General features: G+C 41.1%; 1 protein-coding gene across 3 annotated transcripts in view; it reads right to left on the reverse strand.

Moving 5' to 3' along the window:
- Positions 1-14,263, reverse strand: part of LOC309371094 (heparan-alpha-glucosaminide N-acetyltransferase-like) — a 179,298-nt gene extending 165,035 nt beyond the window's left edge. The window contains exons 1-4 of one of the 3 annotated variants that reach the window (XM_081913663.1): positions 12,399-12,989; positions 11,626-11,720; positions 9,867-10,003; positions 6,543-6,661 (exon numbers count right to left, since the gene is read on the reverse strand). In XM_081913663.1, coding sequence (XP_081769789.1) covers positions 6,543-6,661; positions 9,867-10,003; positions 11,626-11,720; positions 12,399-12,468 — 421 coding nt within the window. In that variant the 5' untranslated portion in view covers positions 12,469-12,989. Of the gene's footprint in view, positions 1-6,542; positions 6,662-9,866; positions 10,004-11,625; positions 11,721-12,398 lie in introns of all 3 variants that reach the window. The other 2 variants (XM_081913665.1, XM_081913664.1) reach the window with 2 other exon arrangements.
- Positions 14,264-14,444: the final 181 nt, after the last annotated feature.

Genomic DNA, 14,444 nt, shown 5'->3' on the forward strand with positions numbered 1-14,444 from the left:
AGGAAGAGGAAGGGACATTCTTACACCTCTGGTGGACCTGCCCGAAAGTGAAGGCCTTCTGGGAAATGATACATAATGAACTAAAAAAGGTGCTGAGATTCACCTTACCTAAGAAACCGGAGGCCTTCCTTCTGGGCATGGTAGACCAGAGGATGGTCAAGAAAGATAGAACTTTCTTTATGTACGCTACTACAGCAGCGAGGATTCTGTTGGCAAAGCACTGGAAGACACAAAATCTACCCACATTGGAAGAATGGCAGACGCAGCTGATGGACTATATGGAACTGGCTGAAATGACTGGCAGAATTCGAGACTCGGGAGAAGAAGAAACGGAGGAAGTTTGGGAAAAATTTAAGGACTATTTGAAAAAGCATTATAAGTTGTATGAATGTTAAAAAATGCTCCTCTCTAGGAAGGTATAGCTTCAGTATCGGCAAATTTATGAATTGATAAATAAGACACTATAAGACAGAAGTGAGGTAACGAAATATTTTTATTGTGTGGAAATTAAAAATTAATGCAATTGTATTGAAATGTTCACATCAGACAACACGATAAAATGGAAGATATATTGTTATGTATAAAACAAGTTAACAAATTGCTGAGGTTTTGGTTACACAGGGAATGCAGTGCCCGGGAGATGGGGGGAGTCCATTGGATTCATGGAAGTATGTATTTGAAAGTGGAAATTTGTTTATTAAAAACTTAATAAAATATTTATAAAAAAAAAAGAAATAAATCAAATTGCATCAAATTGTGAAATTAAAATTTCCTTGGCGTTATGGACAGTATATTAAGCCCACAGGGCTGAACAACACACAACATAAGAGATCTTGTACAGATCTTATGACTTCTTCAAGTATCTACAGAGAGAGGGGGGGAGAGATTTGGATTGAGGCTGTGGCACTGTTAAACCTTTCACTTCCACCATTTCCACAATTCCTCCCCGAAGTTGCTATTTACCATGGAGGTAAAAAGACTGCTACGATATGGAATCCTTTCTCTGTCCTCTCCTCGCATCTTTTGCCCCAGTAGCTAGTACCAGTTCTGAGAGAAGGAGATTTACAGTTAGGAAAATATTGGGCAGGGGGTGGGGGAGGAATTAGAATCCATCAACAGGTGCTGTAACCTCAATCCAAACTACAAACTGGAGGTGTAGCTGCTTCTGAGTGACAAATCTCCCTTATCATGGCTAGTTTGGCTCTCAGAAACCAGCTCAGGACTGACCACTGCAGAACAGGCAGAGAAGAGGGTTCAAGCCACATTTCTTGGTGAGAGAACATGGGTCTTACACAAGAGAGAAACCATGTTTCTGAAATGCTGGACTGCATGTTATAATCTACTGATTAAATTTACAACCCTAATTTTCAGAAAGAATTGATGAACCAACAATCTATAGCTTGATTCCAACATGAAATTAAGACTGCTCTAAACCCTGAGGCAGCTTTGTTGCCCCACAGTGTGTTGGGTGACATACTACTGTCAAAGAACAGAAAGCGGCTTTATTTCTTTGCAAGGACAATTTCACTTGCCCATAAAATTCACCCGCCTTTTATCAGTGCCATCCGCAAAGATATTGTGGCATCTGTAAGATATCCCCATCTCCAATGTGCATCGTCTTGCAGTCTCCAGAGCCAACAAACTGTCAAATTAGAACCGGCTCCTGACAGCTTTATGACACATAATCTTGTTCACAAAGAAAATGGCCCGAGACCTCCTGCCTGTTACAGCTGCCAGAATGGAAATGTTTTTCATGTCTCTGTGATAAGTTTACATCTCCACAAAGGAGACAATACATCTGCCGTTGCCTTGAACCAATCACAATGCAAAAATTCTATATCAAATATAAACCAGCTTTCCTCCTTTGTAAGATACCTATTTTATGAGTCCAGCAACTGATGACTATTTCACAGAATCACCTTGAACTCCGAGGAGGAAAGATGGAATAAAAATAGAATGGGTGGGGTGGGGGAGCATAGTTAGTTCCAGGTTGATTGGGATCCACTGAAAGATCTCTGGTGATCTGCAGGAAATCAGCAAGGGTTTCTGAAGCCCAGTTGTTTAAACAATACAAAACAGCTTTCTCTTGACTTAAACAAGGCTGTTAAAATCAAGAAAGCCAACCAGTAATGGAGTGCCATGTGAAACGACCGTACTTTTCCATGTATAAGACGAGAGTTTTTTACTACAAAATAATGTTAAAAAATGGGGGGGGGGGCGGATTGTGCCTAGGAGGGGACTGGTGATTGGTTGTAGCTGTGCAAATGCTGACTACTGTTGGTGAGAGGACAGGTGCTTATTGGCTTCTGCGATGTGAGCGATTGCAATTGTCAGCGTCTGTCATTATGGTTAGTGAATTTCTGCACCCCCCCAAAAAAAAAGCTCAACAGCCAATTCCCCCCCCCAAAAAAACCCCAAGCTCAACAACTTTTGTAAATCCTCCCCATTTCGCCCCATTTTTTTGAGTCCCCCAAAATAAAGGGCCTCTTATACACGGGGGTGTCTTATACAGGGGGAAATACGGTATGTTCAGTACTGGTCCAGGCAGGGGGTGTGGAATCCTAGACTCAGAATATGCTCAAGGGCACTTCATTAATTCTACCTGTAAGTCTTTTGCACCTGAAGTTGGTAGATCTTTAGGTTCTAGCAAATCTGACAAGCCTGAAACCTCTGCTTTTACACATTCTGAAGCATTACAGTATATACGGTAAATTATTACTCTTTTACTCCATAATTCATTCTCTCTCCTATTCTTCACCCAAATTGTACCAGCATGCTAGGAAGAATGCCATTTTAACTCCCCCAGTTCTGCTTTCAGCAGTGAGGGGCACCCAAAGGACAACAGCTGAGGACAGATACTTTTCCCAGAGCTACATTGTTGTTTTTTGGAGGTGTGTGGCTCCCTCTACTGGGCGGCATAGATAGCAAGAAGTAAACTTGAAAGAATTTGAGGGCTAATTTGGAAGTTCATTTTTTAAATAGCTATCAATAGGAATGTTCTTTATAAAGGAAGAAAGGAAGTTAATACATTTTTCAGGAAGTCACCTTATCAGTACCCAAATGTTCAAAACAACACATTGATGTTTAATTTTTTGTAATATGTCCAGGGGAGTTAATTGATGAATAGGCACAAAACCCTATATTTACTTACTGAATTAAAATAAGTGGGGGGTGTCCTTGTGGCTGTCTAAATCAGGGTTTCCCAAACGTGGGTCTCCAGCTCTTTTTGGACTACAATTCCCATCATCCCTGACCACTGGTCCAGCTAGCTAGAGATAGAGTTGTAGTCAGTCCAAAAACAGCTGGAGACCTAAGTTTGGGAAACACTGATCTAAATAATATAAATCATGTGTGGGGAACCTTTGGCCCTCCAGATGTTGCTAAACAACAACTCTCATGATTGCTGGAGCTGATGGCAACATCTGGAGGGCCAAAGGTTCCCCACACATGATATAAAAAAATATAAAATTCAGTGAACTAAATTCTCAAAGGGTACTGGACCTTATATAGCAAAACAATACTATCCATGCACAGTAGGCTTGGGAGAATCCGAGTAGCACAAAACAAATGGGGAGGGGGAATCCTAAGGGAAGAACAAAACAACAGCAGAGGAATGAGAATTTAACATGCTCAGTGGGCAAATAATGCTGACTGACAGTTCAGGAAAATGAAGAGAAAAGTGAAAAAAGCAGGACACTTTTACAGTAAATTCAGACATTGTCATTGCTAAGCAACCAGTGCTTTTTTCCAGGGGGTACTCAAGGTACATACTACCGGCACCTCTTTTTTGTTGTTGTTAAAAAGTGTGGCACTTACTGTAACAACTTCACAGTGAGTACTAACCAGAACCTATTTCTCTAGGAAAAAAGCACTGACCCTAACCCTATTCCACACTCCTTTTTTCAGACCTCAAGTGTAGTGATTTCCCCTCACTTAAATCACTATTGCCACCCAGCCCATGGGTATTGGGCCTTTAATTAGAAGCCGCCTCCTTCTATTTAAAATGGCCATAACAATATGGATAAATTGTCCGTCAATTGGCCTTTAATTAGTTCCTGTTCTCAGTTTTCACAGGTGCAAATTGGCAATTTAGTATCATACATTAACACAACCACTGCATATTTCCATTGCAGTTTAAAGTTTGTTGTTGTTTAGTCGTTTAGTCATGTCCGACTCTTCGTGACCCCATGGACCAGAGCACGCCAGGCACTTCTGTCTTCCACTGCCTCCCGCAGTTTGGTCAGACTCATGTTTGTAGCTTTGAAGTTTAAGGTTTAAAGCCAGTCTAATCTGCCATGGTTTATCTGTCCCCCTGCCTACTAAGATATCCCTTGAATTGCAGATCTGTGAAAGGACTGGATATTGTTATTGCATTTCTTGTAACATGCAATACAGTTGTACAATATAGTAGTACAGCCCCATTTTTAAATCATCATAGACCGCATTTACTCAAATTTAATGCTCACCTTTTTTGGCCAAAGCAGATTGCAAAAAATAAGGTGCCCATTAGATTTGATGGCACATTATACTTGAATAAATACAGTAATGATTTAGGCTGCAATCCTAAACTGTGTCTACTCACCAGTAAATTCTAATATCTGGTCAATTTTATTTTGTGAACAGTATTCTGGAGTAAAGGGAAACAGGTGGTGCTGTGGGTTAAATCACAGGGCCTAGGACTTGCCAATCAGAAGGTCGGCAGTTCGAATCCCCGCGACAGGGTGAGCTCCCGTTGCTTGGTCCCTGCTCCTGCCAACCTAGCAGTTTGAAAGCACATCAAAGTGCAAGTAGATAAATAGGTACTGCTCCAGCGGGAAGGTAAACGGCGTTTTCGTGCACTGCTCTGGCTCACCAGAAGCGGCTTAGTCATGCTGGCCACATGACCCGGAAGCTGTATGCTGACTCCCTTGGCCAATAAAGCGAGATGAGCGCCGCAACCCCAGAGTCGATCACGACTGGACCTAATGGTCAGGGGTCCCTTTACCTTTACTATTCGGGAGTAAAAATATTTTGGCAACTCCTTGTCTTTTTATAATCCATGTTGTTCCAGGAAAGTGGGACAGGGGGACTACTTTGGGGGTATTATTCTCTGCATGTTCCTTTTATTTTTCCTGTTTGTACTTTTCCATGTTTTTTGAAAATCAATAAAATATATTATTTAAAAAGGAGTAAATTCTACTGACTTCACTGGGACTTATTTCCAGGTAGGTGGGGTTAGGATTGCAGTCTATGTTGTGACCCTAATTAAAAGCATAAGGGATTACATATTTTAAGAAACAGCATCATTATTAGTTGCTCCTCCATCCCTGTGGCTCATCCATTCAATCCACCATCCCTGTGGTTATTCCGCCACCAATAACTCTTGACTTTAGGCCATCAGAATGGCACCATGAAACATTTCTCCGTGTATAACCTTGCCCTTAAATTAAGGACTTAAGTTTTCTTTTTATGCAGTCAAATCAACTACGCTGAACTTTGAATTAGTATGTTTAAATGGTTTTGCAAATTTTCCCGTATGCTGCTTCCAATCACAAATCACCATATTTTGGCTTAACAGAATTTAGAGAGGTTTTTCAAGCAGTGATGAGTCACTACCTGGACACATACTGAAGCATTCTCAAGACTGGTTTGTTACTCCCAAATCTCTTAGGAAAGATACATTATCTTACTTCCTCAATGGGGGTGGAATCACCTGGTTTTAGTTCTTACTTTTCTAATCCTGTGAATGATAGGAACATTGGTAACTTTCTGCAATCACTTCAAAAATTATGGGTTTGGAAAGAAAGATTGTCCTGCAGCGGGAAAACGACAACTGCATCTGTCAGTGACAAGACGCTGGAAATGGATTGCCTTGTGGTACTTTAGTGTATCTTGCCTTGCATTACATGAACTCTCCAATGATGAGAGAGAGTGCCAGATGAAGAACGAACAAGGGGTGGCAAAGTCAGGGCAACATCCAGCACTGACATTATGTTCCTCTTCAGTAAATCTAGTTTGACGGACAGAACCCAAGAGATGCTAACAAGGGCCAACTGTAGCAAAGGCAATGGTGCATCACCTGCTCTGAGCCATGCTCGGCTGACAATCAGCAAAGCACAGGAGAGGTGTGGACTCATGCCCTGTACTGTTAGGTTCTTGTGTTTGATGTCCCCAAAAGTGATCTCAGCTACAGCTGATCAACCTGCAGTGCAGAGGGTTTGGCTCACAACCTGCCATTAAGCACCAACAAAACACTCTATAAATTCCAAGGCAACCCAAAGTCAGCATGCTAAGATAATGGAACAGACATCTAACAAAAAATAACCGCCTTTGATAATTCATTTGAAATTGTTAGCTGCCTTAGACTCATAATGAAACACAGGACATGAATTTATTATAGCACATGAATAAAACAACTTGAAACAAGCTCTTGGCAGCTCAATAGGTCCAGATGAACTTTTCACTGAAATACACTTCAATTTAAACTCTTATCGGTAAACATATTTGTAACACATCAGTCCCTTCCCTATGTAAAGTGATTTAACAATGTTTTGGATACGTACGGATGTAACCATTCTCAGGATCTTTCTCCACAGTTAACGTACAAGAGACTTCAGTTCTATTCTTGATGGGCTTGACAGTTAGCAAGTACCAGCCTTGTTCTCCATATAATGCTCTCCAACTAAACGAAAATGCATAAGAACAAATCAGAAAGAATAAATGGGGAGCAACTGTTATTCAGAGGTATACACTGCCTTTAATAGTGGAGGTTGAACATAGCCATGATGGCTAGAGGCCATGGATGGAAAAAGGCCCAAATCTTGAAACATTTCCATAAAGGAGAGTTGCTCCAGCACCTTTATTTTGGTTGCCCCCTTCTGCACCTTTTCCAGCCTTACAATATCCGTTGTGAGGTGTAGGCCTCAATAGTTGATATCCCAGACAATATCTGGGAAATACAATTTGATGAGAGCCCACTATAACACACCTTATTGAAATTGCATTCCCAAAGGGACAAATTGTAGCCTTAAAACATATACATATATACAATTTAAAATATTTTGAAACCAATGACATTTCAGTGATACATCTGCTGGCTCTTTTACTTCTTACATATTTCTCCTGAAAAACCAGAAACACAATACTGTGGAAACAGGACACACAAATGTATATTTTCTTATCTGAAACTATTTTTGCAGGCTTAACTTCAAGCATCAAAGAGCTCCATCAGATGTACCCCAAGTACATTTCTGTTGGCTTAAAAAAAATTAAATGCATGTATAAAGAGAGAGAAGATTCGGATCTACCTTACAAATTAGTGAAAATAGAATGGTGTGCAGCAAAGAGAGAAGAAAGCCAAAGACAAATGGATCAAAATTAATATAATTCACTAAAATATCAGAATAGCAGAAAGGACAGGAAATGCATTGTCTTGCTTATCAAGGGCAAGTCAAGTACATGAAAGGACAAACTTGAGGGAACATAAAAAATCTGACAGGGACGCAAATTTGGAGCTGATGTCAGGCAGCACATTTTAAATTAGAAACCATCTGCCAGTCGCTACACTCACAGCACTGAAGTTCAACCAAAGAACAGCCAAAGGGTTCGGGGAGGGCAGTGGTTTTCAGATGAGGGTGAGGGAGATTCAGCTTCTCCCTCGGTACTACTGTCCCATTTTAAGACAGCATCAGTAAATCATCCCAGTTCATTCACGCAAAGGGGGGAAAGGAAGAAGGTGGAGGGGTAAAAGTCCTATTATGCAATGCCAGAGGTCATGATGCCAATATCAATCTTCATTTTTCACACTAGGGTCAGCTTCAATTTTTCTTCCCATTCTTTGACACTGAACTGACCCCCTGATACTGCTGACTATAGTACTGATTATAAAAGACCATGATAGTTATTGGGACTCTGCCATATTCAAACAGAAAGGGGCAACCAGACTGAACCCCAAATCCTATGGCTTTAGCCCCAGAATTTATTCTTCAGATTGTAGCCAAAGTTGGTTCCATTCATAGTAGGCCCAGTGAAAGGAGGTGTTGGGGAAGAAGGCTGCAACTAAATCCTCTCCATCCCTGTTCACAGCTTTTGCTTAGCTCTAAGGAGTACCAAGTCCTGGATGCTGCAAAATCTTCCAGAGAGATAGCCATGTTAGTCTTGTAGCACTTTTAAAAGGCTAACCAATTTATTATTTGTTCCTGCAAAAGTATTATACTGCAGACACTCTACCCTAGTTGTCTTTCATTTCTCAATCTGAATTTGGCCCGACTGATTACTATGAAAAGATATACCGTATTTTTCCATGTATAAGACACCCCCATGTATAAGACGGCCCCAAATGTATTTTTTGAGCCCCAAATTAAGAAATAATTAATTGCAACATTCCGTGTATAAGACAACCCTCAATTTTCAACTTTAAAAATTGGGGGGGGGGGGGATATAGTCTTATACACTGAAAAATACAGTATATGTTAATGCAATCAGTTCTGACAGGACTTGTGCTTTAAACTTGTTCCCTGGGCTGAGGAAAGGATTTTACCATTGATTTGGAGATGATATGTTGCTCTTAAATTCACGTGATCCCTGGCAAGAAAAAGCTAATGCTTCTACAGACCATTTCAAAATTACCTTCTTGAGCAAGGCTTTGAACCATGAAGCCCAAATTCACTCTCTTGAGCAGAGAGTGAACTCCAAAGACATCAACACACTTGTTTTGGAACTTTGGCACTGAGCCTTGCAAATGTTTTAGCCTTTGTATATCTGTTTGTCTATATTGTGTATAAGCAGATTTCTGCTCTCTCTCTCTCTCTCTCTCTCTCTCTCTCTCTCTCTGATATATTAATTAAAGCACTAGCATGTCAGGTGTGGTCTTAGTTATATAAGTGTTAAGGCAAGGTTTGAGGTTGCAAGTAGGAAAATAAAGGTAATGTACTGTTAAAGATTTGTTGTTGTTGTTGGGGGTCTGTCTGGATGAGTTCCTTCCAGGCCTGTGATTCTGCATCCAGTGGAATTTAGAATCTAGCAGATTATGCCCCCTGAATCAATCAGCCAGGTTATTTGTAGGGTAACAGCCTTATCTGGCCAGTTAAGTACTGTTCACCTCCTGTTGCCATAAAGACAAATGGGTGAGCCTTTTCTCACCTCATCTGGCTGGATGCCACATTATCCTAGAATGGGGAACAATAGGCCAAGGGGGATTGGGAGGATGTGAGAGACTTTTGCAATGCAAAAAGGCCCAGTTCATGCAACCAACTGCTTATCTCTAAGTCACAGACAAAAAAAGAGGCCTGCAACTCAGACAAACTACAAGAATCTGAAGGGAGTATCCAATCAGCTCTGGATTGTAGATATGACCACTAAACACCCAATCTGTTTCAAGGTTGTACCCCCAGTAGAATTTGATTTCCCGACTTTGGATAAGCAAATTTCAAAAATTCTCCCAGACCTCTGGCCTGCCTTAAGAACAAATAAAACACCCTTCTCTGTATACTCAGCAGCAGAGAATATACTGTATTTTTCCGTGTATAACCTGCCCCCATGTATAAGATGCCCCCTGTTTTTAGGGACTCCAATTTAAGAAATCCCCACCATTCACTATCCATGTATAAGACGACCCCCAGTTTTTCACATAATTTTTAAGTAAAAAAAAACCTAGGCTTCTACAAGGAAAAGTACAGTAATCCTCTCAGGTAGACTCACAAAAGCCCCGATATGATATCTTTCTGGGTGTAAGGTTTTTGCCATGAAGTATCATTTTGAGTAACACTGAAATTATACAGTACAGAAAAGGTTTCGCCTCATGATTTCCCCGAGTGTGTGAAGCGGCCTTTAGTTCCCACCATTTTCTCTCAGAACCGCCCCCCTGAAAGCATCTGTGCACGATTTACCTGCAAACAGGGGCAACCACATCTGCTTCTGCAAACATTGTGACTGTGAGAGCAAAGCAGGAACTAACCGCCACGCTTGTGTTTGAAGGCGCTCCCATGGAAGCCGGTGAAACCGTGAGGAGAGGCTGAGGCAGACACTAAAGAAACAAGGGAAGAAACAGGCGCGTCTTTTATGATTTAAGACCCCAATGGGGAAAGTAATCTAGCTGAGGGGAAGCAGGCTGTGCTGATGGGATATTAATCTGAATGCCAGCAAACTATCTAGAATTGAGTGGATCTGAGGAACTCTATTTTATCATCAAAACAAGAAGGCCAACTGTACAGTGTATCCACAGGCCTTAACAGGTGTTCAGGGCTCCAGCTAGCTTGGCACAATAAGATAGACACATTTGTCTTTCCCAACATTCCTGACACACACACACACACACACACACACACACACACAGAGAGAGAGAGAGAGAGAGAGAGAGAGAGAGAGAGAGAGAGAGAGAGAGAGAGAGAGAGAGAGAGAGACTGGATAACTTAATTGCAAGCAGTTCTGGGTGAGAAAAAGAAAAATCTGGTCTCCTTCCTCTCTCCTGAGGTCTTCCTGCCTAAAGCAGGGAGATGTTTGTGGCTTTTAAACTTTTTAACCCTAATATCCTCCTCCTTCCACTAGACTAATTTCCTCTCTCCCCTCCATTTTTATTACTATCCAGTGCTATTTTTTATTGAAAAAAGGGTGCTGGAACTCCCTTGTTCTCTTATAATGGCAATGGAGCCCACTTGAGATGTGCCAGAAGTGAGTTCCGGAAAGTTCACAGATGAAAAATAAGCCCTGCTACTATCATTTTTATTAATTTATGAATTGCATTTTATATATGTTTATTCAAGTTTCAAGGCAATTTGCGAGCAGACGTGTGTGAATCTGATCTTATGCTATGGTTTATCACTGTAGATCATTGGCATAACTTTAAAATGACATGAGATTTTCCATCATGATAAATCTTGCATGACTTTAGTAAAAGCCTGATACTGGCCTCATCTCAGATTCAGACTGTGTAAAGGTCAACGCATGCAAATCCAGTTTCTAGTAAAGTCTATTCAAACTCCTGAATGGATGGCTTCAAGCTATTGCTGGTACAGGAGGCAGACAAAAAGATTGCCAGGTTCAGTTAACCAGCATTAGAAGTGGAAAGAGGAGGGAGGAAAATATATCCGTTTGTCCTTAATGCGTAGCAAAAGTGTGCTGACTTTTGGGGAGCCCTGGGTAAATTCTGGAGCTAGAAGAACTAACTGCCTACTGGGAATCTGTTGTTTTTTAAAATAAAAAATATTATTTCTTGTAAGGAAGGGAGAGGCTTTGGAATGAACAAGTCCTGCCCCTTTCTCACTTTTCCCACCCTCCTGAGACATTGGCTAAATGGCTAAAGGTTAGTTTATCACCTTGTGTGTGTGTGTGTGTTACTTAACAAAAGGGTGAAAAATGGTATGCTAATGAGCCATTAACTGAATCCAGGAAGGTCTTTATCATGTTCTTATACTATCTGGTGAGGAGTCGAGAAATCCCATATTGATTTGAAATAACTAGCCTGATCTGTGGGCTACAAGCCTGCGGTTATTTGTAGTGTTTCACAGAAACACTAGATGCTCTGTGATCAAGCAGCTATCAAATTCTGCAATACCACCAACCCTCACCCCCCTAAACTCAGCTGATTCCCCACACATTATTACAGATGGCAAAGCCCTTATTTCTCAGTGATGCCCTTTTTTTACTCACTTTGTAGCAGGCTTCAGAGACATAGAAAGCAGCAATTCGTTCAGAAAGGTAATTGCTGACAGAGAGCAGGGCCTGGTCAAGCTTCAGTTCATTATCTAATTGCACACAAGGAAAATGTTTTCTGAGCAACACATGCCATGCTAGAAACCACCAGCAAAATATTGCTTTCTGCCACAGTATTGCAGCTGTCAACTAGCAGAAAAACACAAAAAGAGCTTTGCATTTGACAACGCACTATTGTGTAGCATCTCCTTAGGCTCTTGGACATTTGCACACACATTTAGTGTTGTGTACAAAATTTGGCATCATCTCTGCCAAAGTGCAGGTTCAATTTTCTCTATATGTCAGCCCTCCCCTCACCAGCTTATGCTTTATATTGTTAAAGAGCTAAACATGTACATGGGGGCTGGGAGAGAGATGTACATTGAATGTCCCAAATATTGTTGAAATAAATGCTCCATTAATAATGAGGGCCAATTCCCTGCCTTAACTGATTCATTTTTTTAAAAAAAAAACTTGCTAAGAGACTCCATGCAAAACTCTCTCTCAAGGGATATCCTCCCTGACATACAGAACTGAAGAGCAGGTGAATCTAGCAATCATGCTGTTATGATTTTAATACATTTTAACATATATTTGCAACACAGGCAGGAATGTTTGGATTGTAATGTGTTTGCCCAATGTAAACAGAACCAATTGCAATCCATAAAACCAAACAGCCAAAAAATGTAAGCTACCTATTTGAAAAACACTAGGCTTCCATGTTCTCTTACCTGAATTGCTGTTTTGCACAAAGCTCACTCCTAAGGAAAGCAAAAAGACAGCCTTTGCATTTGTCGCCATTTTCTTAAGCAAACCTGATTACCAGCAAACCTGTATGCGCTGCATTGCATAAGGATCAGAGGTCACAAGGATCAGAGGTCCTTAATTGCTTAATTACTTTCATATGTGTATATGAGATAAACAACAAAGGAATTTGGAGTCTAGGTCTCAGCTGGTAACTCAGCAAATGCAAATTACACATATGGAGGTCTGCTCCCATATTTATTTATTTATTTTATTATGTTAGAGCAGTAGGACATACTGTGCCTAACAGGTCACCACAAACTCTGCCACTTCTGTAACATACTGTACACACAACTCACCCTCAAATGGCTGCCATTGATAGGGAAACATCATAGTGACATCAAGAAACTATCAGTGTGACATCAAGAAACTAAGGTAGCTGTACTACACATGGGGTGGGGATAAAAAACCTGGTTCAACGGTTGTCTACTCAGAATAATTGCTGTTAGCATCCGTCAGAGTTCACATCTGGGAGTGAAGTCAAATCACTGGAGAATCACAGTGCCTGCCTGTGGCTGCAGAGACTGGTAACTCTACTGCCTCCCACATTGTTTTTGATGCGTCAGCAGCACCTAAGTGAATTTTCCAGGGTACAAGCCTGGGCAGCATGTATGGAGGTCCTGAGCTGCCCAGATGACAAGACCCCCCTCTCAGCATCACTAATGTGGTCCAAAGGAAAGCAGAGCAATACATTTGGCAGCAACTTGGCTACAGTTGCCGGAAGGAGGCGTACAAGGAGTCATCAAACTGCCTTAGGCACTCCACTCAGATTTGTGTAGCCTTTTTTTCTCCCGATGAAGTCCTACAAGGCAGTGGGTAACTCAAGAATAGACTCATTGAATTAATGACCATGACTAACTTAAAGTCATTAATTTTAAAGGGTCTCCTCCAAACAGGGCTTGGGTGCCGCTGTGGTCTAAACCACATAGCCTAGGGCTTGCCAATCAGAAGGTCAGTGGTTTGAATCCCCGGGACGGGGTGAGCTCTTGTTGCTCGGTCCCAGCTCCTGCCCACCTAGCAGTTCGAAAGCACATCAAGTGCAAGTAGATAGGTACTGTTCTGGAGGGAAGGTAAACGGCGTTTGCATGCGCTGCTCTGGTTTGCCAGAAGCAGCAACATGACCCGGAGGCTGTCTGCGGACAAAATGCCGGCTCCCTCATCCTATAGAGCAAGATGAGCACTGCAACCCCAGAGTCGTCCGCGACTGGACCTAAAAGTCAGGGGTACCTTTACCTTTAAATACAACCCTTGACTCTGAGCTGGCATTTTTGGTGGCAGTCCTGTGTTGATGACTGTTTGATATGTCCCACCCATATTTTTTGTATTTGATAAGTTGTATTTGTGAATGTGATTTTTATGTATGTAAGCTGCCTTGTGTAAGATACAAGCCTCAGAAAGAAAGGATAACAATTTTATAAATAAAACACAACACATAGTTTCACCCTCAGAAATGAGATCAATGTAGGATTTGTCAAGATTCAAGCAGGTCAAATGGTGCCCCATCAGTTATCAATTATTCTGTTTTGGCAATGATGCAAAGACCTATCAAGTAACTGCGTAATACATAAATAAGGAGCAGTCTACTCTCCACAGATGACATGTAGTCAGAAGTTGCAGTACAAATTTTGCTGGATCTAAGTTCAGCTACTTGGCAGAAAGATTTGCTTTCACATTTCTTAGGAAGCATGGCCTTTCCTAGAGAAATGCACTATATTTCAATGTGTAAGAAAGAACTCATAAACAGATTCAACTTGGGCTGCCCATTTTTTTATCTCATTCAAACATTAGTATTAAAACCATGTATAAACTGCATGATCCATTTTTTTACTAACAGCAAATAAAATTATTTTGAGTAACCTCAAGATCGTAAATGAATCCCATCCAAATAATCACATGTAAAATACTTCAATGAATGATCAGCGACCACAAAGTGTGTGACACCTTCACTTCTTCCGGAAGCATACTGCAGGGTA

Source organism: Podarcis melisellensis, assembly GCF_964234715.1.
Source record: "Podarcis melisellensis genome assembly, chromosome: 5".
Classification (NCBI taxonomy): Eukaryota; Metazoa; Chordata; class Lepidosauria; order Squamata; family Lacertidae; genus Podarcis; species Podarcis melisellensis.